Source organism: Myotis daubentonii, chromosome 16, assembly GCF_963259705.1.
Source record: "Myotis daubentonii chromosome 16, mMyoDau2.1, whole genome shotgun sequence".
In the NCBI taxonomy this organism is placed as follows: domain Eukaryota; kingdom Metazoa; phylum Chordata; class Mammalia; order Chiroptera; family Vespertilionidae; genus Myotis; species Myotis daubentonii.
The window spans coordinates 46068128-46089231 of record NC_081855.1 but is presented as its reverse complement, the minus strand read 5'-3'; the positions used below and the strand labels follow the sequence as shown (position 1 = coordinate 46089231).

Sequence of the window (21104 nt, the reverse complement as noted above, 5' to 3'; positions counted from 1 at the left end):
TTCCTTCATGGGACCTCTCTGTACCTCACTCTGTCCCCAGCGCCACCCCGAAGAGCAGGCCACTCTGTCGGCCTCCCTGCCATGCCCCGGGAGAGCTCGTGGTGTCTCCCCTCACCAGCCTCCCCACTGAGCCCCTCGAGGACTTGGGACCCCAGAGTAGCCATAAAACCCTCCCATGCTTTCTAGCCAAGACCAAGGCGAGGCCTCATCTCTGTAGCTCACAAGGCAAATTTCCAGATGCATCTACACCCCCATTTCCACCTCCAGAGAAGGAAGGGGCTCGTAGAGTCCTGCCTCCTGGGAACCAGCACTGTCCTTCCTGGGACCCCCCACCAGGGTGACCCCTGACCCCTCTCCACTCTGTGGTCAGGATAGATCCCCACCCTTCCTAGCCCTCCCAGCAGCAACCTCGGCGGCCGCCCCTACCTCCATCTGCCTCTCCCTCTCCTCTCGGCCTTCCTCTGGGGACGGTGGGGAAGAGCATTGGTGTGTGTTTGGTTTGGATCGGGGGTCCTGGCTTTGAGGACCTCTGGGTGGGGGAGGAAAGGGCTGGGCACATCTTCCCACCGGTCGCTGATGTCCTTCCTCTCCTCCCCCCAACTCCAGTGTGACTTCTTTAAGCGGACCCGCTATTACCAGATCATGCCCAAGTACCACGCCGTGCGGATCCGGGAGGAGGAACGCTACCCACCTCCAGGGGGCACCCTGCCCACCAAGAAGCACTGGGTGACCAGCTGGCAGACATGGGATCGATACTACTGACGCCCTCCCTGATCCCGCCCCTGCGCCCCTGGTGTCCCCTTCTTCCTTTGTCATAAGTTAAGTTATGCCCCGACGGTCCACAGGGGCCACGGCCTTTGGCTGGCACCAGTGGGTTCGGGCACACACACCTCCTTGAGCGCATGCACATGCCATCTGACCACAGGCTTCTCCACGCAGGAGGGCTGGGGCCGTGGACTTTGCTACGCCGAGCACACTGCAGCCCTGTGCCCTGGACACACGTGGGTCCCACTGCTGGTGGACTGTGCTTGTGCACCACAGAGGGTGCGTGGACATGCGTGTGCCGGCCTTTGCCGCTGCCAAAACCAAGCCCCAGGGCCTCTGCCAGAGCCGGGAAGGAAAGGCCCCGAAGTGGTGACCCCTCCCCTACTTACACTGGACCCATCTTGAGCCACAGTCACTGGGTGGACTCCGCTCTCGAGACGAAAACTACTGACAGGGAACGGCCCACAGCCTCCAAGCTGTAGTTCCTGACACCGTGAGGGAGAACGCGGGTGGGGCTGGATCTGCCTGAGGCTGTCCAAGGAGGCGTTTGCAGGACTTGGCATGCTCAGGCGCGAGAGCAGAATGAACTAGAAAGAAGGTCACAGGATGGCTCTCTTTCATGGACCGCTGCGAAGCCTCTGTCCTCAGCCGCGGCGTGCTCTAGTGGGGAACGCAGCCCGAAGGAACAAGGATGGACAAGCTGCTAGGCAACCTGGACACGCGGCGCCGGGACCGCCTTGGGAGCACAGAGGCATCCTCCACCGAGGAGCAGACTGGCTGGTCCCAGGCCGAGGAGATGCTGGAAGGATACAGAGGAAATGCCACTCCTCACCCACCACTACCGTCCTGGCATCTGCAGGGCCTGGAGAGACCCCAGAGATCGCAGAGGGAGCGACACTTGAATGTAGGACAGGGAGGGAGCCCTGTCCCTGACCCATCGGCCACACCTCACTCTGTCCCCACCCACCATGGGCTGGGGGCCTTGAAGTGGAGTTCTTGGCTGGCCTTGGCTTTCATCGTCAACCAGCTCTGCCTTCCTCCCTATGGGCTGAGTCCTGAGGCCCATTCGGGAAGTCGAGGCTGGTTCCGGAAACCCCCTCCTGCCCCCTGCCTGTCAGCAGGCCCCCCGCCCCTTCCACGGTACTGTAGCAGGGGAGCTCCCTCCCCCTCCTTGTGCCTTCTTTGTACATAGGCTTCTCACACCAATAAACAGCTCCCCGTTTGTACACACTGCAGCTGCCTCCACCCCTCACCCCTCCTCCTCCATTCTGACGGACCATGACGTCTGGCTGCCCCCCAGGTGGACAAAGCGCAATGCAGGGGTCTTAAGGCCGATGGAGGAGATACCTCCCCTGCTCTCAGGGACGCTCTAGTCTAAGGGCTGGTCATACACGGGGAACTGAAATGCAGAACGCAAGAGGAGCAGGAAGGCTTGAGTAGAGCGGATGGAATAAAACATGGCTTTTGGTGGCCAGTGAGCTGGTGCTGGGGAGGGAGCAGGAGGGAGGGTGATATGCAGGGTCTGGAAGAGGCAGGAAGCTACGTGCTGTAGAAACAGGTAGTCCTAGGTAACAGTGGCAGGAGCCTGGGTGCAAGGGTGGGGAGCTGAGAGCCCCAGTGGCTTAACTCAGGTGAGGACCAGCTTTTCTGCCTCAATTTCCCCCCACCACCTGCAGGTGTCATGATGAGTAGATAATCAGGAGGTGAACCAGTGACCCAAGGCCTCCTTCCGGGCAGGATTCTGGGAGCCCTCATCGCATGGACACTCCCCCCCCCCCCCCGGAGTGCTTCAGTCCTGAGCTGACATCGCCCCCTCCCCAGCATCGGATCAAACCCTCCGCTTCCTCCTCTGCCCTAGGTTGGTCCCTCCACACAGGCCTCGGGAATGGAGGAAGGCTCTTTTCCCCTTGACCTCCTCCTAAATGATGGCACAGGTCCTTCTAGTCACTTTCCCCAAGGCTGTGGCCTTTGGTGAGACTTCACCGATTTTATTACCCGGAGAAGTCTAGACACAGGTTCTCTGAGAGCCCATAGACCAGGACGTTCTCCGGGGAGCTGCTCCTGCCGTCTGCCTGGGTACCTCCCAGCCCGCCTCAATGCGGCAGCTGCCTGCCCCCCGCCCCTCCATAAGAGCCCACCTCACAGAGTCGTGGGCCCAGCGCCCCACTCCCCTTTCTGTGCTGGGATTTGCTGGCTCCCAGGTCGATTGGCAGTGGGCTGTCCAGTTCCTCTAGGAAAAGAAACCTCAACCCCTACCCAGAGCTCTCAAAACCAGTCATCGGACGCCTCAGTTTATTTTCCAGAATCTGTTATTCTCTAGGTCAGCAATAATATGTAGGTTATTAAAGTCCAGCTCCAGTTGAACCAGCTCAGTCCAGACCGTTGCAGCCACCTCCTGCCTAAGAGAAAGGTGGGATTGCCTGGCTGGTGTGGCTCAGTGGTTGGTATTGACCTATGAGCCAGGAGATCATGGTTCGATTCCTGGTCAGGGCACATGCCAGGGTTGCAGGCTCAATCCCCAGTGTGGGGCGTGCAGGAGGCAGCTGATTAATGATTCTATCTCATCATTGACGTTTCTCTCTCTCCCTCTCCCTTCCTCTCTGAAATCAATAAAAAATATATTTTAAAAAAGAAAAGAAAAAGGTGGCATCTATATGCATCCTTCCAGCCAGCTTCAGGGGCCCAGTCCCCAGGCTCCTGCGAGCAGCTGTTTAGATGAGACACACACACACACGAGAATAAGTCATTTTCAGGACTGGTGCAGCTACACTTTTATGAAAGAAACATAATGGCAGAGACACAACAATGCCCACTTTCATAAAAGGACCCTCTATACCGCCAAGCTTCCTGAGCTCCTTGGGGCCACAGCACCTCCCAACCGTTACAGAAGAGGGGCCTGGCTCTCGTATCCAGGCAGAAGAGACAGCATTTGCAACCGCTTGGAGACTGGAGGCTGACTCAAGGCAGAAGAGAAGTATGGTTTGGAGTTGAGCAGTGGAATATGGAGAAATGAGGCTAGCTAGACAGTTAAGCCAACGCAGATCATGTGAGAACTTGAAAGACTCCAGTAAAAAGTGGAGAGTCAAAAAAAAAAGAAAAAGTGGAGAGTATTTGAAAGGCTGTAAGCAAGAGAAGTAACAAGTTCAGATTTGCTGTAAATGAGCCTCAGTTTCCTCATCTATAAAATGGAGCTATTAATAGCATCATAGAGCTGGTGAAGAATTAAATGATAAAATGCACAAACAGTGCCTGGCACATAGGTTATTATTCATCAGCTAAGAGTCCCTTCCCTGTGAGGCCTTGCCCATAGCTCTGTGTTGGCTATAACCTCATTCTGTTACGTCTATTCATTTAGTTATTTACTCATGCAGCTAGCTCCCAAACTGAGAAATGATGTGCCTTAATCCTGTCTGTGTTTACTGTTCCCAGCACAAAGCCTAGCACATATTAAGCACTTGGCAAGTGTAGGCCCAGGACTGAACAGTGAAAAGGCAAAACCATCAAAAAGGCGAGTCGGTGGATAGGACGTACCACGTCCAACCGCGAGAGGGCGCGCTACGCTCCTCCCAGAGAGCTGGGGCTGCTGGAGAAAGGGGGCTCCCTGGCCCCCCCAACACAAATCACCTTCTTGGACGTTTCTTCAGGGAAGCCCAGGGAGGAGGAATTGCCTTCTCAGGTCAAATGAGCTGGAGGAGAATAAAAAGTGTTTTGAACTCTGCACTCGTAGCGCTGATGGTAGCGGCTGCCTCGCCTCCGCTGGTGGCTGGGTCTTTGTGGCGTGGGCGGGCTGAGCGACTGTATGAGCGAGTCCGGGGGGCTGCATCCTCCCCCCCGAAGTGTGTGAACATTCACAGTCCCTGTCCCCTGGGCTGGGACCCCACTGCGGGCGAGCAGGTGGGGATCAGGGTGACACAGGGCCTCTGGGAGCACAGGGACGCGTTGAAAGCCACCCGGGCCGTATCAGGGAAGACAAGACTGGAGGTTCGCGGACGGAGCGGGAGGGAAGAGGCGGCGAAGGAGGAGGAGATCACGGGCCTCTGGGACCGAGGGGTTAAGCGGCGGCCGGGCCGGGGACCCCGCGGAGGGAGCCGAGGGGGGCGGGCTCTCCGCGCGGCCTGAAGAAAACAACAGGCCGTTCCCAGCCAACCCGGGCGAGGGGGCGGGCCCGGGAGGGAAGCCACGTGCCGGAGCGGGACGCGATTGGCTGGCCCGGAGTTGTTTGTGAGCGGCCATTGGCGGCGACGGGGAGCCGCCTCCAGCCGATTGGCCGGGTTTTGGAGGACGGCCAGGGCCAGGGGAGGAGCGGTGGAACCGCTAGGCCGGGTTGGGCCGAACCGGGCCGGGCCGAGTCGAGCGCGAGAGCCCGCTGCGCGGCCACCTGAGCGCGACCTCGACCCCGACCCCGCCGCCATGCGCTGGCTCCGCGCGCTGCTGAAGAACGCGTCCCTGGCCGGGGCGCCCAAGTACATCGAGCACTTCAGCAAGTTCTCCCCGTCCCCGCTGTCCATGAAGCAGTTCCTGGACTTCGGTACGGAGTGGGCCTCGCGGGTGCTGGGTGGAGCGGATGGAGCGGTCCCGGCCAAGAAGGATGCACGCGGAAGAGAGAGGCCCTGCGTGCCGGGGAAGGGTTGCTGGGAGGGCAGCGGGGCAGGAAAGGGTTAACGGGGAGGCAGGGACCACCCAGCCCGAAGGGGTCGTGGGTACCTGGGCTGAAGGGTTCCTGGACTAGACTATTCGTGGGCAGTAAGGGGCATTGAATAGGGGGAGGGGCCCAGGGTGTCTTACTGGGCTTTGTGAGGGTCTTGGAGAATAAGGGGCAGTGGATGGGTGCTATTAGGGCAGGAAGGAGGTAGGGGGTCCCCGTCCAGGCTTATATAAAGGATCCTGTTGACGCTAAGAGTGGGAGACAGAGAGGAAATGGGGGGGGGCCGCTGGTGGGGAGCACTGGGAGGTGCGGGCCATCTGGAAGGAGACCTGGGAGGGGTCAGTGGGGAAGGGGCTCTTTCAGAAGATGCCCACAGGAGAGAGGCCCAGACCGGGATCCCTCCACTCACTGACGGAGCCGACCCCCCAGCTGTCGCTGTGGGCAAGGACACTTGAAGATCAAATCCCCTTAGGCCTGACTGGTGTCCCCAGCTGGGCCGGGGCCCAGGGCACCACGAGATGGAGTCAGGTGACTTGTGCCCACCCGCGGCTGCCTGCCCCTGGGTTCCTAGGCTAGGAACACCCGCCATCAGGGTTCTGGGGGTGGCTCTGGACCAGGAGCAAGGCTGTGCCAGCTGGTGACAGAGTCACCGTGTGGGCCCCGTCTGACTATACGTTGTTTGCATGATGCCACCTGGGGATTAGGAGGGGGTGCCTGGGACTCTCAGGACTTGAGGAGACAGTGTCTGGCTCAGGTTACAGCTGCGTCATTGTTGGGAGTGGGCAGGGAGGGGGCAGCCAGGACACAGAGCACCTGTTTCCTGGACTTGGCCACCTGCCCTGTACCCGTTTGGGCTGCCCCCATGTAGGAAAGCCTCCTGTGCCCACTCGAAACCCCCAGCAGAAGTTTAGTCCAGACTGGATGGACCCCAGTTATACAAATGTCACAGCTGGGAGGGGCTCACAGTAGAGTCTGGTCCACGTGTAGTACAGTGGGGGAAACTGAGGCCTTCAGAAGGATCGTGACATGTCCTGAGCGACAGATTTGGAAGCAAAACCTGGACTTGAACCTGGGTCTCCTGACGGTAGCCTGTGGCCTCATTCAGTCCTTCACCATCTTTCCATTTGGAAGCCAAGCCAAGGACCAGGTTATTTGGGTTACCATCCTTTGGCCCTAACTGCCTCACAGGTGGTGGGCATTAACGCAGGGGCAGCCTACCGTGGTCATCAAGACCAGTTGGGTGATGCTGGGTTGGGCCAGAGCTGATGCTGGGGGCCTGTAGCTGCAGTGGTCCAGGAATAACTCCCCTCAGCCAGGGCCCAGGCCTGGGAAGGGATGGATTTCCCAGCCTGCTCTGCCCACCTGGATCAGTTACCCCGAAGTGAGTGTCTGGTAGGAGGGAAAGAAAGAGAAGCAGTGAGGTCACTGAGGCCAGGGGAGCCAGCTCCACATGGGCCTGGGAGTGGATCTGCCCCCTGCTGTTGGAGGAAAGCAGGGTTCAGCTGGGGGTGAGGAGAGGATGCCGCTCCCCAGCGGGTTAGACGGGGTGGTGGGGAGGTCAGAACACTGCAGGGCATTGGGAGAGCTGCCTGCTCTGTGCCCGGATCACTTCTCTGAATCCTCAGGAAATGAAGGACTGAATCAACCTGACCCTTGAGACATCCTCTGGCTCCGATGGTGTGCAGCTTCGTGCGCTCACCTCTTTCTCTCTCTCCCTCCAGGGTCCAGTAATGCCTGTGAGAAAACCTCCTTCACCTTCCTCAGGCAGGAGCTGCCCGTGCGCCTGGCCAACATCATGAAAGAGATCAACCTGCTTCCTGACCGGGTGCTGGGCACACCCTCGGTGCAGCTGGTACAGAGCTGGTGAGACCCCTGGCCAGGCCCCCACACCTCCCTCCATGGCCAGATGCCCTGGGCTCAGAGATGGAGTCTCCATGCTCCCAGCAGCCTTGACAGAGGCGGGGACAGAGGGGAGGCACAGCGCTCCAGGAGCCTGGGGCGTTACTCAAAGTCAAGCAAAATGCTAGGCCAAAGCAGGGACTGAGATCAGGCTCCCAGCCTCGTGTCTTACCACCCTCCTTTCTCTGGAAAGCCCAGATTCACCTAGGAACTCCCTTTCACTGCCATAACCTCGTCAGGCTAACATCAGCCTTCGCCCCCAGCCCTGGCCCTGAAAACCCAGCGCCTGCCGGTGATATTCACCGGAGGCAACGCTGGGAGACAGAAACAGGAAGAAGCCAATCTTCAAGTCATATCGTCCGAGCTACAAGTCACACTGGTTTGGATTGGAAAACACTCAAACAGGCACAGGCCCTACACCCAGAGAGTTTCTGAGGGCAAAGGTCACAAGTTTATTGCACAAAGCAGCAGCACCAGAGGAAAATTCTCGGTAACGCTCACTCAAGAGCTCTGTCCAGAGTTAAGTAATTGGATGATATTAGCCCGTGCCAGTCACGTAGAGAATAACTACGTTTACTCTATACCTGGGCATATAGGTGGCTAACCATGGTTGGTCTTGGGTTCCGGAAATCTTGCTCGGTCTGGCTGCCCTGGGTGTGATCAGGCTGCGGTTTCCTTTTGGATTCAGGAGCAGCGCACCAACCCTGAGCCCAAGGTCAAACTAGGGGAGCCCAAGGTCAAACTAGGGGAGCCCATGATCTTGGCGGGGGTGGGGTGGCGGGAGGCAGAATAAAAGAAGTCGAATTAAGCACTACATAGATAGTGGTAGGAACAGTGAGCTGCTGAAGGTTTAGTTTTATTTAAGAATAAAAATATTATTTAAAAGGAACACCGGTTGGGGCTTTTTACCCTCATTGAGGAAGTATAACGTGTTGACTTTGGCATTTGGAAAACACACAAAAAAGTAGGTAGAAGAGAATGCCAACCACTGCCCTCCACCCCATAACCAAACACTCAGTGCTCTGGCTCAGCTCCATAAGGTTTTATTGGAGCCCTCCCGGTATTTTTTCTATGCGTGGATCTGCATATGCATGACTTATTCTAATTAGATGAGATGCAATATGGAAGGAAAGTGTTTTGTGCACAAAGCCAGGCACCCGGCCTGTGCAGAGTGAATGTTAGTTGAACCAGAAAGTTGTAGGGCAGTTGAAATGGATATGAAAGGCATAGAGGAGGCGATTTGTCACTGGGCCTCCATGAGCTGGATCTAGAAAGAAGGGAAGGGCATTCCAGGCCCAAGGAGCTGCTAGTGCGAAGGCGTGGAGGCAGGAAAGTGCCGGGCAAAGGCATCCAAGAACTTGTTTTGTGGATGTGGAGCTACTGGTGAAAGCTGTGAAGGTGGGATGGGGGGGACAGAGATGATTTTCATGTAGCCCAACCAAGTTACCCCTTGCTGAGCCCTGCCCCTCCCAGATCCCAGACCTCAGAACCTCAGAGCTAACGCGCATTTCCCACCGTGGGGCAGCATGGAGGTCATAGGGGGGAGACAGAAGGTGCCATCTGTTCTCTACCCCGTCTCTGGCTCTATCTGGCTGATTGACTTGGCTGCCTCTCAGCTGATCCCTGACTCCAGGACTTGGCTTCTCAGGCCCTCTCTGGACACTGTGTTCCTGGGAGAGCCAGGGATTGCGGGGAGGGTGGGACAGGGAGCTGCTGAACTGCCCATGACATCCCCAGGGCCCCACAAAGTCCCTTCCTGAAAATCAGCTACACATGTGGGAACTTGGCCTGCCTTCTTCTGTCAGTAATGTTAACCGACAGCAGGAGGGAGTGAAGTTAGACAAGAGAAAACAGCCCCAGTGATGACTCGGAGAGCTGGCGAAGGGATTGCTGGAGTGCCTGGCACCCTGGGGAATCAGCCTGCGGAGGTTGTTGCCAGAACGGGCATTGGCTGCAGCAAGAGAGAGTGAGGTCTGAGGGAAGGAGGGACTGTCCAGTCAGGACAGGGATGAGGTGGCAGCCTTGAGAGCATGCAGCCCTCCTCCAGGAGAACCCCCTGCCAGCTTGGGGGATGGGGGCGGTAGAGGTGGGCAGAGTTTGCATGCGAGGAGGGGGATGACCTACCGGGGCGTATGACAAGAAGGCCACTAGCTTCAAAGTCTGATGAATAAGGAACAAAACGGAAAAGTCCTGTACAAATACTAGTAGTAGTCGTGGTGGCGGTGGTGGTGGTGGTTAATAGTCAATATGGGGCAATAGCTAATGGAGTTTCTACTCGGCTGGGAGAGGTGCTAGGCAGGAACCAAGAGCAAGAGGAGAAGTCCTGGTTAAATGAACCTGATAAATTATTTCAGCTGGACAAACTTCGTATAGGGGGCCCTGTTTGGAAGTGACTGGAAGGTGCTGGAAAGCCCTGGGTGTGGCATCAGCAAGCAAGCTTGACTCTGAGGCTTGGCTTTGCTGCTTGCTGGGACCTTAATCCTTGGTATAAACCACATGGCCTCTCTGAGCCTTGGTTTCCTCATCTGTAAAATGGGGATCCAGGCTGTTTCTAAGGGCCGAGTGCCACTGCTAGATGTGAAGGGGGGGGGGGGGTCTGTAAATACAAGCGATGCCCCTGGCTTCTGGCCGCAGCACCTCCAGGCAAAGGTTATGGCAGAAGTTCTCTGAGACCATGTAGTGACGATAATGATGACGATGACATAGGAAACAGACCTGGGGGCCTGCTGTGCATCAGAAACTGCTCGAAGTGTGTCTCCGTATTAGCTGTTTAACCTTCACAGCAGCCCTGGGAAGCAGGCCTTGTTACTCTCCCCATTGTATCAACGAGTAACCGAGGTTCAGCGAGATTAGGAACCTTGCCCGAGATCGCTCAGTCCGTGGGAGAGCTGGGATTCCCACCCAGGCTGGGTGTGCTGGAGGCTGCATTCTTGAAGGGAAAGGCGGAGGGCTGCATTCTGGGCAGTGGCCTGGGGTCAGATTCCACATCACAGTCGGTGGGAAAGGAGGATTCACGTCACAGGATCTTGCTTGATGGCTAGTGTTGCTGGAGCACAGACAGGGCAGCCTTGACTCCTGTAGGAGAGGAGGACAGCCTGAGGGAGGGTGCGGAGTCGGTGGGGAAATGGAGGGTACCGGAGAGTAGCAGAGTCGAATCCGACAACAGTAAGTCACTAATGAGAGTCTTTGCCGGGGAGAGGGGTGGGAGGTCATATCGCAGGTCAGCACCTTAGGAACCTCCCTTGCGGGTCAGCAAGGGGTATGGATGCCAAACCCCACCTGCGGAGGACCCCCCCCCCCCCGCAGGAAAACATCCTGGCCCTTGAAGAGAACAGCCACCATCAGCACAGTCTCCCACAGCCACAGCCCGCTCTGCCAGGCCCAGGCTGGGGCTTTAGCCAAGCCCTCCCATTGGCTCCCTCAGCCACTCCTTACATAATCAGAGTGGAAACGAGTGGCTGCATCATCTCCGAGGGCCACTGCTGTGAGCCCCATTTTGCAGATGGAGACCTGAATGGGCTCAAGTCTGCCTGGTCAGGGTCCCCACCCCCCACCCTTCCACAGAGTGACTTCTAGGTGCAGGACACATCCGCCCCTCTCCCCTCCCCAACGCCCATTGCCTGTCCACACCCTTGTCCCCAGAGGCATGGACACTAATGCACAAGACACACACACTCACACACACCCACGGGCACACAGACTTACACATACTCCACACGCATCAGCGCTGCCTCCTTCCATACAAGGCTCTGTGCACCTCTCCCCCGATGCACACTCATTCCAACATTGCTGCGCACACATACATGCCCACACTCCCTCCTCCTCCTCCTCTCTGGCATTCCACCCCTTCTCCCTCCCCTGTCCCGGCTGAACTGGCTACAAAGCCTCAAAAGGCAGGGTTTGGGCGTGTGTGTGCGTGCGTGTGTGTGCGTGTGTGCGTGTGTGCGTGTGTGTGTGTGTAGGAGGGGGGAGCTCCAGATCTCACTAAGGGAGGCTTGGCGGCCTTGTTTACTGCTGAGGTTGGCAGGCCCGGCCCTCCCTAGGCATATGCGGCCCCCACGCCGCCTGTGCTGCCTGTGCTGCCTGCCAGGGTGTAAACCGGAAGTGACGCGCCTGTCATTGCACCGCTGCTTTCAGGCCTCCCGTGTCCAAGCCCAGTTCTTTCTCGGGCCCTCGGAGGGCTGTGCAGCTCGGGAGCCAGCGTGGCTCCAGCCCCAGTGTCTTGTCCTTAGGACCAAGATCTGGCCCTGACCCTTGTGTGTGCCGGGCCCTTGCAGGGGTCAGGCCAAGACTGGGGTCCCCTGGGAAAATCCTCATCCCCTGCTCTCCCGTCCAAGAGTACACCCAGAACTACTCCCCTGCAGGAGCGGCCCCATGAGGGAGGCAGGCAAGGAGCCTGAACCCTGCCTCACAGTCCAGGAGACTGAGGCCTGGGGCTGGCAGCTCTCCCCATCCCGGCCCTGCCCGTTGCCAGTCTGTTCTGGTGCCCTTTGCTGTACTTCATTGCCCATGTGGCCAGGCCCCTTTCTGCCCTCTATGGTTCAGTAGGCAGCCACGAGGGGCGGTGCTTGCAACTAGAGCACTAACCCTACCCCTGGGCACTGACCTCCCTGCTCCTGGCCAGGTACCACCAAGCTGGCCAGGGCCTCTAGCTCCCACCCCTCCCTCTCTGCCTGCCCTCTGCGTCTTGGGAAGGGATTCCAGGGCCCCCACTCTCCAGCTGGTCTGCTCCCCTTCCTCTCTCTACCTGTCCCCAGCATTGCGCACTTGCAGGCCCCCTCCCCAAACCCCTCTCTGTGCAAGAATCACGTGAACGCGAAGCTTAATGCTGGGCATGATTAGGGAACGAGGAATCGGAGTCACACAGGCCTGCGAGAGAGAAACCTCCCTTTGCAGGTTAACTTCTCACCTATGAAATGGGCAGTAGCAGCTACCTTCTGTGGTGATGGTGGAGGTTGCCATGGGAAGCAGGGAAGCATGGAGCAGAGCCCTGGCACAAGGCCGGTGCCCAGGAAATGCTGCGGGAACTGCTGCCTGCCATGACCACCGACATCGGCATCGCTGTTAGGACCAGTGCGCATGGGGCGCAGTTGGCCATGTGGTGTGGGCTTGACCTCAGACCGACCTGGGTTTGAATTCCAGCGCAGCTGCTTACTGTGTGGCCGGGGGCCTCTCCCCTGCCCTCTCTGAGCCGGTTTCCTTGTCTGCAAAAAGGGGGACATACTGCAGGTCCTCGGAAACTATTGCGTCGTTCTTTGTCATTTCATTATAACATCGATGAGATGCTGTAGGAATTTAGCTCTTGTTTATATCACGTAGCCTCTGGTAAGACTGGTTTCGCTATCCCTGCTTTGCTTAAGGTGACAGAACGTATGACAGCGTTAAGTGAGGACTTACTGTACTGTATGCTCACCAAGGTGACTTGGAGGTGAGGGGCCTGCGTAGACTCTGAGCACAGGTGTGCACTGGCGGGCACTGTGTCAGCGTTAGCTGTTAGTATTCTCCAGGGAGACAGGGTGAGGCCTTAGGAGTGCCACTCTGCCTGCTGGGGCTGCAGGGATGGGCCAATCTCTTCTCTCTGGGATGCCCCATCTTCTGCTCTCTGTGCTGCCACCTGAGGAGCACGGGGCGCACCAGGCGGGGACAGCCCGGTGCCTGACAGCACTGGCTGCCCCGAGCATGATGGGGAAAGCATGGTGTGGTCAGAGCCTGTGCCCAGGAGGAGGGTGTCACATGCCACCTCAGGACTCAGGATGCACTCAGCTGCTGACAGGGTTTGACCCACTGGTCAGCGAGAGCAGAAACGTAGCGAGCGCTCACTGTGTACTGGGCACTGAGCTAATTATCACATTTAATCCCGACAAGAAGCAGTGATAGCATTTAGTATAAACCCCACCCCCACCCCTTCTGATGAGGAGACCCAAGCCCAGAGAGGCTCCGTGACTTACCCAGGGCCACACAGCCCAAGGAACAAAAGCCAGGAATGGGACCCTGCAGAGCCAGCTCCAAAACTAGCTCTCTCAAACTCTCGTCTTTTTTTTTTAAAAAAAAAAACAAAGGTTTTTTTATTGATTTCAGAGAGGAAGGGAGAGGGAGAGAGAGAAACATCAATGATGAGAGAGAATCATTGATCGGCTGCCACCTGAACGCCCCCTAGTGGGGATTGAGCCAGCAACTGGGGCATGTGCCCTTGCTAGAATCGAACCCGGGACCCTTCGGTCCACAGGCTGATGCTCTATCCACTGAGCCAAACCTGCTAGGGCTTCTCTCCCGTCTGAAGCAAGAGAGGGAGGAGCCTCTTCTGAGAGGCTGGTAGGCCCCAGGGGCCCTCCCTGCTCAGGGACATGGGTAGCCCTCCTTCCTATTGGCTGGAAGTGTTTCTGCCAGAGAGAGGCTCAGCTCTCCGCCTCCCCCAGTAGAACAAGCTGCAAGAGGCTTGTTAGCGGGGAAACTGTGGGTGTCCTGGCTCAGGGGAGCAGGGAACAGTGGCTCCGGATCGGTACCACCTGCTGCCACAGGTCGGCCGAACTCCCTTGCAGTAGCTCGCCTCCTGCTGTCCCTGAGTTAGTTAGGGCTTCCCAGCACTCCCCTTGGTTGCCAGCTCTCTAGAGCCTCGGGAAGCTGGCCTCCTGACCAGGCCTACAGATGGAGGCACCAGTCCTGCTGGCCCTTCGGAGGGGAGTGAGCGCTCAGGCTTGTCAGAGCTGGGCCTGCCCACCCCACCCCCAGTTCTTCCCAGCTCCCATTTAATCCAGTTCCCTGGCAGATGGCACGGCTCCTGGTGCCCAGCCCAAGCCCGCCAAGCCCCAAGTCGGGGGTATGGTCTGTCCTCACGCAGCCCCCTCTCTGGGGGAGCCCATGGCCTGCAACACCTGTGGGCAGACAGTTTCCATGACGGGGCTCAGGGAGGTAGAGTGACTTGCCCAGCCTCCTCTCACTGCCAGCCCTTGTGTCCGTGCCCCGTCTGAGCCTCAGTCTTCTAATCCTTGAGACCCTTTGGATGGATGGTCTGCAAGGCCCTTCTGAGACTCCTGTTCTAGGATCCCAAAGCAAAGGTGCTCGAAGGGGGACCAACACATTAGAGGCTTTCTTGCATAACTCACTGTTGTCAGGGAGACTCACGCACATGGAGGAAGAGGGTTTGGGATGCAGCTTATCAGCCAGCGCAGCTCCATGCGGTGCCCACATGAGGGACAAAACCCGGGCGGGGGCAGCTGAGTCGAGGGGGGGAAGGGGGCCCGCCCAGAGCTGAGGCGATGTCTCCCCCTGTTCCCTGCCCACAGGTATGTCCAGAGCCTCCTGGATATCATGGTGTTCCTGGACAAGGACCCAGAGGACCAACGCACCCTGAGCCAGTGAGTGAGGGCCCTGTTGGGGGCTGGAGGGCAGGTGTAGGCGAGCGGCATCTACGGTCATGGTCCCAGGGGCAGAAGTGCGGGCAGGATGGACGACATGACCCCTGCCCTCAGGATATCCTGTCTGACGGGGGAGACAGCGCCTGTCCTCGGGGTGCCCTGAGTCTGATGGGGGATCCAGGCCCGGCCCCTGAGTCTGATGGGGGAGCTCCCAGGCAGTCAGGCAGGCAGTGGGAAGGTCAGTGAGGGCTTCGGGAGGAATGGGGTGGGTGCTGAGTGATCACCGGGTTGAGAAGGGTTGAGTGGGTGACCGTGGCGAGGAGGCCAGACGCAGAGGAGAGTCTGAGGGTGTCTCTAGGCTGGGCCTGGGTGGGGGCCAACATCCGCCCTCCCCCGCAGGTTCACCGAGGCCCTGGTCACCATCCGGAACCGCCACAACGACGTGGTGCCCACCATGGCACAGGGCGTGCTCGAGTACAAGGACGCCTACGGCGATGACCCCGTGTCCAACCAGAACATCCAGTACTTCCTGGACCGCTTCTACCTCAGCCGCATCTCCATCCGCATGCTCATCAACCAGCACAGTGAGCAGGGGGCGGGGGGGGGGGGGAGGCGGGGGGCGGGCGGCATGGCAGCGTGAGATCCATCGTTTTAACTGTTTCCGGAATCAGGCCACCCCTTTAAAAAGTGTTCAGTGTGTTATTCGTAAAACTCTCACTGGAGGGGTCGGTCAGAGGAGAGAGGGCAGGAGGGTGGGGAGGGGGGCAGCTTTAGGGTCAGAGGCGTTAGGAATGGAGGTAGAGAGTGGAGAGCCCTGGGGAGGAGGGAGAGCCCCAACAGCAGCTCCCTCCTTCCCCCGCAGCCCTGATCTTTGACGGCAGCACCAACCCGGCCCACCCCAAACACATCGGCAGCATCGACCCCAACTGTTGCATCTCTGAGGTGGTGAAAGGTGAGCCTTCCCCGTGCGCCTGGTCCCCAGAGGAGCCCAGGGACCCCGCCAAGCTTCCCTGGCCGGAGGGTGACCCATTCCCCAGTGGGTGGGGGCCACATCCCCCTGGGTTTAGTGTTGGGGATGCCCGGTGTTGGTGCCAAGAGGACTGCTTGCTGGGTGAGCCCCCCATTCCCTGGATGACCCCTCTTCTCTCAGATGCCTATGACATGGCCAAGCTCCTGTGTGACAAGTACTATATGGCATCACCGGATCTGGAGATCCAGGAGATCAACAGTGAGTGAGCAAGGCTGCGTGTGCGTGTGCGCGCGCGTTTGTGTGTGTGTGTGTGTGTGTGTGTGTGTGTGTGTCCAAGGGCTGGGACGTGGGAGTTAGGAAATGAACTGTAATCTGGATAGGGGAGAAGCAGAGCTATTTTTTATTAGTATTATTATTCACTTAGTAAATACAGAGGTTTACAGTTGCCTTGTGACGTTAATTTGAGTCGATAAAGCTATTGTCGTAATCATAGCTGCATGTCTTTTTCCATGCGAACAAGGTAAACCTGCGTTTATCCAGCAGTAAACATAGCAGGCAAGGTCCCTGTGCTTATGGAGCTGCCATTCTTGGTGCCGGGAGGTGGAGGAATGAAGCCTTTGTCCAATGAACAAACAGCGTACAAGACACTTTCATATCATGTGAAGGGACTGGCAGGAAACACAATGGGGTCACGTGACGGTGATGGGCAGAATGGTGGATTAGCTGGGCTGTTAGTCTGGCTGCCTTCCCAGAATCCAAATAACAGGGGCTTAATTCCAGAAGAGGTTTCCCCCTCCAGCCTGGAGAAGGGCACGGGGAAGGCAGGGCCCAAACACATCACTTCCCTAAGTCACCTGGCTACCCAGCCGCAAGGGACACAGAATTCGTCTCCAGCTGGGTAGCCGTGTGCCAGTGAAAGCCCTGGGGGAGGGGTATCTATTAGTGAATGAGGAAGGGAAGAATGGCTCCAGAGCACAGTGACAGGGTCCTGCTTGGGACAGGGCAGTCAAGGGCCAGAAGGAGCAGTGTGGTGGGGCTCGGAGATCGCAGGGGTGATGGGCTGGAGAGAGGCCGGGGCGTGCCGGGCCCGTGGGCCACGGACAGCAGCTGGGATTTTGAGTGCAGCAGGAGCCATTGGAGGGTTTGTAGCACCGGTGATGACAGGATCTGACAACTTACATTCTAAAGATACTTAGAGGAGGCAGAGAGGACGCTGGAAGAGCAGCTAAGAGGTCGCTGCAGGAATCCAGGCAAGGGCAGGGGAAGGCCTCAGAGGTGAGAAGTAGAGGGTGGGTTTGATAAATATCTTGGAGATAGTGGTGTCAGGGCTTGTTGAGAGCCGGTGAGGACAGGGGAGAGGAGGATCAGGGACCTGGGAGCTACCTCCACCCCTCCCCCAGCTGCCCCTCAGCCACGCCCTGCCCGTGTGCCAGAAATCTGAGGTGTTTCGTGCCCTGTACCCGACAGTCACCTGCCTATATCCTAATGTTCGCTGAGGCCCAGTTCAAGTCCAGCTCCTCCGAAAGCCTCCCCAGGCCTCCCAGAGAAGCCAGCCGGGCACCAGCCTGTCCCTGTGTACCTCTGCATCGCACTGTTTGAATTACCTGGGGACCAAGACCTGAGGGCAGAGGCAGGCCACTTCACTTTGGTATCCAGCCCGGGGCTTGGCTTCCAGCTCTGGGTACAGCACCTGATGTGAAAGTCAGTTGTGTGTTTCTCGGTCTAGACTTGCATTTCTAAGAGGGTAGGGCTGAATTTTATTTCTCTTTATGTCCTCACTGCCCAGCACAGGGCCTGAGAGCCCTTCATTCCTTGATCCATTGCACATTTATTGAGCTCCTGCTACCTACAAATCTCTGTGCCAGACACCAGGGGAAAATGCTTAGTCCCTAACACCAAGAAACTCCAGGCGACAGTGATTCTTGGGAAACGGGACTGATGTCAGCATCACCTGGGCAGTACCCTGCCCTCCCCCCCCAGGGTGAAAGCAGGGGGTTCTGGTGTCCAGGTGAATGCTAGGAGGCTGGGTACAGGAGAGATGGATACTAAATGATGCTTAAATGATGAATAGATGGATAGATAAACGGGTGAATGGAAGGGTGGAGATATACTCTATGAATGAACAGATAGATGGAAAGGATAGATGTTTGAACAGATGCATAGACTGAAGGACCATTGGAGGGCTGGATGGACAATGGGTGAGTAGATAGAGGAATTGGTGGATATTGAATGGACAGGGTGGATGGATCGATGGACGATGGACATTGTGTAATGGATGGTACTATATGGATAGACTGTTGAATGGACACTGAGTGAACGGGTAGATGGATGAGTGAATGCTCGGTGAACTGAGCAGCAGGTGGATGGTTAATGGATGGTGGTGAGTGTTGGGCGCTAGATGCGGGGTGAATGCATTTCCTAATCTTTGGTCTTGACTTCCCCGCAGCGTCCGACCCTAAACAGCCAGTTCACATGGTTTATGTCCCCTCCCATCTCTACCACATGCTTTTTGAACTCTTCAAGGTGAGGCGGCTGGGATGGCACTTTGCGGGGTTGGAGGCGGCTAGGGCCCGGCTGCTCTCACTCGTCCTTCCCTCTTTCCCTCCGCAGAATGCCATGCGAGCCACCGTGGAAAGCCATGAATCCAGCCTCGTTCTCCCTCCTGTCAAGGTCATGGTGGCCTTGGGAGAGGAAGACCTGTCCATCAAAGTATGTAACCCTTGACTTTGGGGGGAAGTGGGAGGCATTTCCCTCCTGCCAGGAGGTGGGCTTGGGAAGACCCTGGGGGTGAGGAAACCCAGGAGAAGATCGAGGGGGTCAGGGGTTGCGGGGGTGTGGAAAACAGGCTGGAGAGCCCCCATGTCTCATCTCCCCTAGATGAGTGACCGAGGTGGGGGTGTCCCCTTGAGGAAGATCGAACAACTCTTCAGCTACATGTACTCCACAGCACCCACGCCCCAGCCTGGCACGGGGGGCACCCCATTGGTGAGATGGCTTCGTTCCAGCTCCCCTCCTGCCCCTAAAGGATCCTGCCTCTTCCTCTCTCCTCAAACTGTCACCCTCCCTCTCTCGCTTCCTTGTCTCTCAGGGTCTCCCCCTTCTCATGTGGCTGTGTGTGGTGTCCGTCACCTCTCCCGAGGCTGGCCCCTGCTCCTCCTGTCTCTGCCCAGCCTGCCCCTCCCTACCTATCTGTGGGTCTGTCCGTCACCCTTCCTCAGTTCTCCCTCCCCCGTGTCTCTCCCCCCAAAGTTACTAACCATTTGTTCAACTCAGCACCCTGTCCATTCCCAGGGGAGTAGGCAGAGCTGGGTTTGGGAAACTGGGACTCAGAGGAGCCCCAGGACCTGTCCAGATCCCCCGGCTGCCAGGACCTAGCTCCTCCCCTTGCCCTGCTAACGCCCCCACACCCACAGTGCCCCCCCCAGACTGACCTTCACCCCATAGCTCCTGTCTTGCCCCAGAGCCTCCTGTTTCTTGTGTCCCCTCCCATCTGAGTCCTGGGGACCCCTTGCATGACCCCAGCTCAGCACCCCTCAGTATACCTGTCGCTGCAGCGCCAGCCTCCTCATCACACTCCCGTCCTGTCTGCTTGCAGGCTGGCTTCGGGTACGGGCTCCCCATTTCCCGCCTCTATGCCAAGTACTTCCAGGGGGACCTGCAGCTCTTCTCCATGGAGGGCTTTGGGACGGACGCCGTCATCTATCTCAAGGTGAGGGTCCCTGCTGGTGGGCGGGTCCGGCAGGATCCGCCGGCTCTTAGATTCCTTTTCCATCCCTCCAGCCCTTGCCTAGTTCCAGACAGAATCAGAGCAAAGCTACAGGCCCCCAGGCCCCAGACGCTCCCACCCTGGCAGGCAGTTTCAGGGAGTCCATGGTCCGGACTAAGACCCCTGCTCTGGGGACGCTTGACTTGTTAGACCCAGACGGAAGGCGGGGGGCCGTAGAGAATTTGTCATTCAGCTCAGGAGGACGTGGAGGCCCAGAGCTGGTGACCTTCTTCAAGGACACTCGGCCCAGCCTCCCTCCCAGACCCTCTGAGCAGCCGCCTCGAATGGGCAGGAGCAAGACAGAGGGACAGGCCCTTGAGGGTCTCCCTGGGCCAGGCTGGGTTGTCTCAGCGTGTCTGGCACTTGGCGGGGCTGATACAGTCAGTGGCCAGCACAGCCCGCCCTGGGGCCTGGGTGGACTGCTGAGCAGTGGGCAAGGCGCGGGGCAGTGGGCGAGGCTGAGCCTGACGCTCCCCAGGCCCTGTCCACGGACTCGGTGGAGCGCCTGCCCGTCTACAACAAGTCAGCCTGGCGCCACTACCAGACCATCCAGGAGGCCGGCGACTGGTGCGTCCCCAGCACGGAGCCCAAGAACACGTCCACGTACCGTGTCACTTAGGGGCCAGGGCACCTCTGCACCTGAGAGGATGGACTGCTTGCTGCCTCTGGGACTGGCCACCACGGCTGCCCTCCCCGTCCCCTGCCCCCAGGTGGGGAGACTCCCCAATGACCAGCTCCTGTCTCTATGGAAGTCACGGCGGTGACCAGGCTGTGGTGACCCCTAAGTGCCAATCTGTCTGTCTGGCGATTCTGAGGTGGTCTCCCCAGTGTCCAATCTCTGTGGGAGATCCCTGAGGATTGGGGGATGTCTCCACCTGCTGGGGTGTCCCCATGGCAGTCCTGATACCAGCGCTGCCATTTTCCTGCCAGGGTCCCCCTCACCGCCCTCCACAGCCTGGCCTTCCAAACAGATGCCCTGCTTGCCCTTTCCCCTTAGTCTGCCCAGGCACCCCAGCCCTGGTCCGTGTCAGCAGGAGGAAAGGGTCCCCCAGATCTCGGTGGTGGGTGGGGAAAGGGGTTGCACCCTTGGACCCCTGGGCGGGACCTGGCCTGGCAGCCTCACCCTCCACTCTGAGCTTCAGGTCCAGGTTAGGAGGGAAGGGGTTCTTACCAGGACCTCACCCCTAAAGTGAGGAGCCTGGGAGGACCCTGAGGTACACGCCCAGCTGGCTGCTTGGAGCAGGGGGCCCAGCACTATTTCTGCCGCCTCCCAAGCCCTTCCCTGCACGTCCTAACATGCACACACCCACCTGCCCGCCTCACATCCACACCATCCACCTGAGCTCCACCCCGGCTCCCACTGTGCCCAGACATGTGCATGCCTGGGGTGGCGTTCTCCCTAATACTCTGTACATAGCTAGTTTTATAGCCCCGAGTGTCCCCACCCTTCCCCTTAGCACACGGGGGGTTAAAGTTGTGTGCTCTTCCCAGTGGCTGTGATGGTGGCAGGGACATCCACAGTAAAGAGATGCAATGAGAATTCAGCCTGGCTGCTTTCCTGGGGGAGGCGGGGGTGGGTGGGGGGAGAGCCACAGGACAAACAAAAGACAAGTGCGTGCAGACTGCAGCCCCTGTGACCAGCATATGACACGCTCGGGATGCTCGGACAGCTCAGGGCATGACTCAGTGTTACCACAGGGACAG

General features: G+C 58.2%; 2 protein-coding genes across 2 annotated transcripts in view; both read left to right on the top strand.

The window, feature by feature from the left end:
• ITGA3 (integrin subunit alpha 3) overlaps positions 1 to 1996 on the top strand; it is a 28620-nt gene extending 26624 nt beyond the window's left edge. Inside the window, exon 26 of the mRNA XM_059670660.1 lies at positions 607 to 1996. The gene's annotated coding sequence lies outside the window, so the exon portion shown is untranslated. The remainder of the gene's footprint in view (positions 1 to 606) is intronic.
• On the top strand, positions 1457 to 20940 carry PDK2 (pyruvate dehydrogenase kinase 2). Its single transcript, XM_059671680.1, is given in 14 exon segments — positions 1457 to 1905; positions 2066 to 2081; positions 3000 to 3391; positions 4908 to 5293; positions 7132 to 7273; positions 14593 to 14664; positions 15064 to 15248; positions 15527 to 15616; positions 15815 to 15892; positions 18081 to 18157; positions 18245 to 18343; positions 18512 to 18619; positions 19230 to 19343; positions 19879 to 20940. Coding segments are annotated over 14 exon segments (2349 nt in total). The 3' UTR covers positions 20020 to 20940.
• The last annotated feature ends 164 nt before the right edge of the window (positions 20941 to 21104 follow it).